General features: G+C 38.8%; 1 protein-coding gene across 1 annotated transcript; it reads left to right on the top strand.

The window, feature by feature from the left end:
• LOC145594177 (uncharacterized) lies at window positions 1–889 on the top strand. The gene is made up of 2 exons (XM_081650512.1): window positions 1–304; window positions 408–889. The coding sequence occupies exons 1-2, from the start codon at window positions 1–3 to the stop codon at window positions 887–889; spliced, it is 786 nt and encodes a 261-aa protein (XP_081506638.1).
• The last annotated feature ends 2,436 nt before the right edge of the window (window positions 890–3,325 follow it).

Below are 3,325 nucleotides of genomic sequence, written 5' to 3'. Positions count from 1 at the left end.
ATGTCTGATAATTGCTTAATGGTACATGAATTGCTCTCTTTCATGAATGCTTCAAAGGCTAGGAAGCGTTTCTTAGTAGCTTTGAAACTTGATATGAACAAAGCCTATGACAGAGTTGGGTGGGACTTTTTGGCCCAGGTCCTTCAAGTGTTTGGATTCCCTGCTACCTGGATCCATCTGATTTTACAGTGTGTGAAACCTGTTTCTTATCAGGTGTTGGTTAATGGTGTCTTACCAAAACTTTTCTGTATGGAGGTTCTTTCTGCCATGCTTCGTAAGGCTGAATCGGAAGGGCTTTTTCAGGGTATTAAGATTGCCCGGGGCACTCTGGCTTGTGTTTTTCCAAGTCTCCCCTTCTTCTTATTCTCAATTGATGAAGGTACTTTTGGACTTCTGTAGTCTTTCAGGTCAAATAATTAATTTGCAGAAGACCTTTGTTAAATTTAGTCCGAATACGCCAAAGGATTATCAGGAGTTTCTATCGGGTTGTTTGAATCTGAGGAATGATTCTAGATTGGGCACTTATTTAGGAGTGCCAGTAGATTTGAGTCGTAGCAAGTGTTCTGATTTTGGTTTCCTCTTGGATAAGGTGGGTGCTCGTCTAGAGGTGTTCGCTGCTCTTCAGCTGTCCCCTGCAGTGAAACTTTTTATTATTAACTTAGTCCTTATAGCCTCATTCAACCACATCTTATTGGTTTTCAAGGTTCCATATTCCATTTGCTCCAAGATTGACAACTTGCTGGCAAGATTTTGGTGGAAATCTTCGAGCTTCAATCAGGGAATGGCTTTGCGCTCCTCTTCCCTGCTTCACCTCCCGAAGGGCTTAGGGGGTTTAGGTATTCGAAGCATTGCTCCGTTTAATCCTGCCTTATTGGCTAAACAGAGTTAGCGTATAATTCAATCTCCGCAGTTGCTTGTTTCTCGTCTCCTTTGTTCCAAGTATCCGGCCCTCCGGACTCCTCGTCCGACTCCAGTTCTCCGCCCTTCTTGGGGTTGCAGAAGTCTTCTCGCTAGTATGTCTTCTTTATCGCGGGGCTTGGCATGGAAGGTTGTTTCGGGATCAAAGGTTCGTATTGTAGAAGATTGTTGGGTCCCAGTGGGCCCTGTAGTGTTCAAGGGTCTTCGTTCAGAGTCGCTTCGTCCAACTCTTGTTTCCACTTTAATTGATCCGCGTTCTTACGTGTGGGATGCTTCGACTGTTCATGGCCTGTTTGAATCTGATATAGTGGCTAAAATTCTCTCGCTGAACAGGCCGGCGCGTTTGATGGATGACTTTGTCTATTGGAATGTAACACCTAGAAATTCCTTTCCTTTAAATGCACACTTTACTCTTTTTAAAATACGTTTTAGGAATATCTAAGACATTACCGCCACCGTGAAAACGGCTAGGGCAACTATCAAAGATACACAGCGGAAGACTTAAAAATCAAAACCATTCAAGTAAAACAATTCAAACGCCAAACCAACGAAATTCAAGTCAAAAACCAACAAAACCAAAGTCAAATAAAATCAACTACAACTTGGAACCATATAAGGCCCTTATTCAAAACCGAATCAAACCAAAATTTTGCGTTAGTCCATAAAATAAGAATCATCAAATAATCAAAGCATAAAATACATCGTATCCTAATGGAAGCTAGCATGATTCTCTCTTCACTCATGCCCCGTCATGAACATGCTTCAATACCTGAAAAGTGTATCTCTACTTGCCCCCACTACTCTCCATTAAAATGGATCATCGTAGGGCCAAGATAAAGACATGGCCAAACACACACAACACACACAATCAGCAAAGCTGAGTACATAAGCGTAATTAAAACACACTAACATGCTTTCACCTATCAACACACACACTTACCTTAAGCGCCTGTTTTCAAGCACTCACAACAATCAACAAAACACTATAATCAGACATTAAATAATTCATTTAGCGTTGCTTACGCATCGAACGGGTTTCCAACTCTACCTCCCCCAATAAATTGAGGTTAACTGACACGAGAGCTAACCGTGCCAGCGACAAAACCACACATAGATGGCGGAATTCTAGCGCATAATGAGAATAAAAGGAATATACAGCGTCTTATACTCCGTTAGAAGTTATGATCAAATATAAAGTCACATAACTCCCCCCATATGTTCATACTCAAGGTATATACGTTCCAAGAGATTTGGTGCGTAATCTCTTTCACTTTACGTTATTTACATATTATTAGACTTGGTGATGACTCTCAAAGCATAACAATTCCATCATCAATAATAATTCAATCAATCAAACACACCAATTTAATTCTTGAACATTTAGTGGCCACATAATATTTAATGTTGAACCCTTTTTAATTCTACCTCGGTGTCAAAGGCACCTTAAACGCATAAAGCGCCAAAAATACTATCCCTCGGTGTTAAAAACACCTTAAGTGCACAAAGGCACCAACATACAATTTATTCCTCGTGTACATAGATACTTATATAGCTCCTTTCTCATGCTTAAAGCATCAATAAAAATTATATGAACCATAATAAAATTCCTTTTCAATATTCCAAACATAATTAAACAATTAGTTTAATTAACCATGCTCCCTATCATGCCATAATTAAACATGTGGTTCATAAATAATATTCCAACCATAAATTTCCATTCAATAATTCATCACAAATAAATCATGCTTCTCAATTCAATCACTAATAACATCCAAATCACAAATTTCCATTCCAAACCTAGCATGATATTATTTGTAATTAATCAAACACATTTAGCATGCTACTACATCAACATAACTATGCTAAGTATGCGAACGTACCTTGAATACGATCTTAGAATCGCCACGACTAGTAAAAATTGCTCACTTCAAAGTCTCCTACACATTAAAATTATAATAGAGCATTAAAATCCACTCTAAACAAATTTCCAACAATATATACTATTTTCCAAGTTGTTCCATTTTCCAAGTTTCTTTAATTGGTATAAACACCGCTGATTTTGTTAGTCTATCCACCACTACCCAAATGGTGTCATTGCCACTCTTTGATTTAGGAAGGCAAGTCACAAAGTCCATTGAAATGCAATCCCACTTCCATCCTGGGATTTCTAATGACTGTACAGTCCCTTGAGGCCTCTTGTGCTCTATTTTCACCTTCTGACATGTTAAACACTTTGCCACAAACTCATCAACCTTATTTTTCATTCTAGGCCACCAAAACATTTTCTTCAAATCCTTATATAACTTGTCTCCTCCCGGGTGTACTGAGTAAGGTGTGTTGTGACCTTCTTCTATCAACTTTCTCTTCACTTCCTCACATTTCTGTGGTACGCACAATCGACCTTTAT

Source organism: Chenopodium album, chromosome 19 (genome assembly GCF_948465745.1).
Source record: "Chenopodium album chromosome 19, dcCheAlbu1.1, whole genome shotgun sequence".
NCBI lineage: Eukaryota > Viridiplantae > Streptophyta > Magnoliopsida > Caryophyllales > Amaranthaceae > Chenopodium > Chenopodium album.
Note: the sequence above shows the minus strand (reverse complement) of the source record. Positions and strands in the feature narration are given on the sequence as shown.

Coding starts and splice junctions, on each gene's coding strand:
- LOC145594177 (XM_081650512.1), top strand. CDS start 1: ATGTCTGATAATTGCTTAATGGTACATGAATTGCTCTCTTTCATGAAT. Junction 305..407: donor ATCGGAAGGGCTTTTTCAGG/GTATTAAGATTG, acceptor GTAGTCTTTCAG/GTCAAATAATTAATTTGCAG.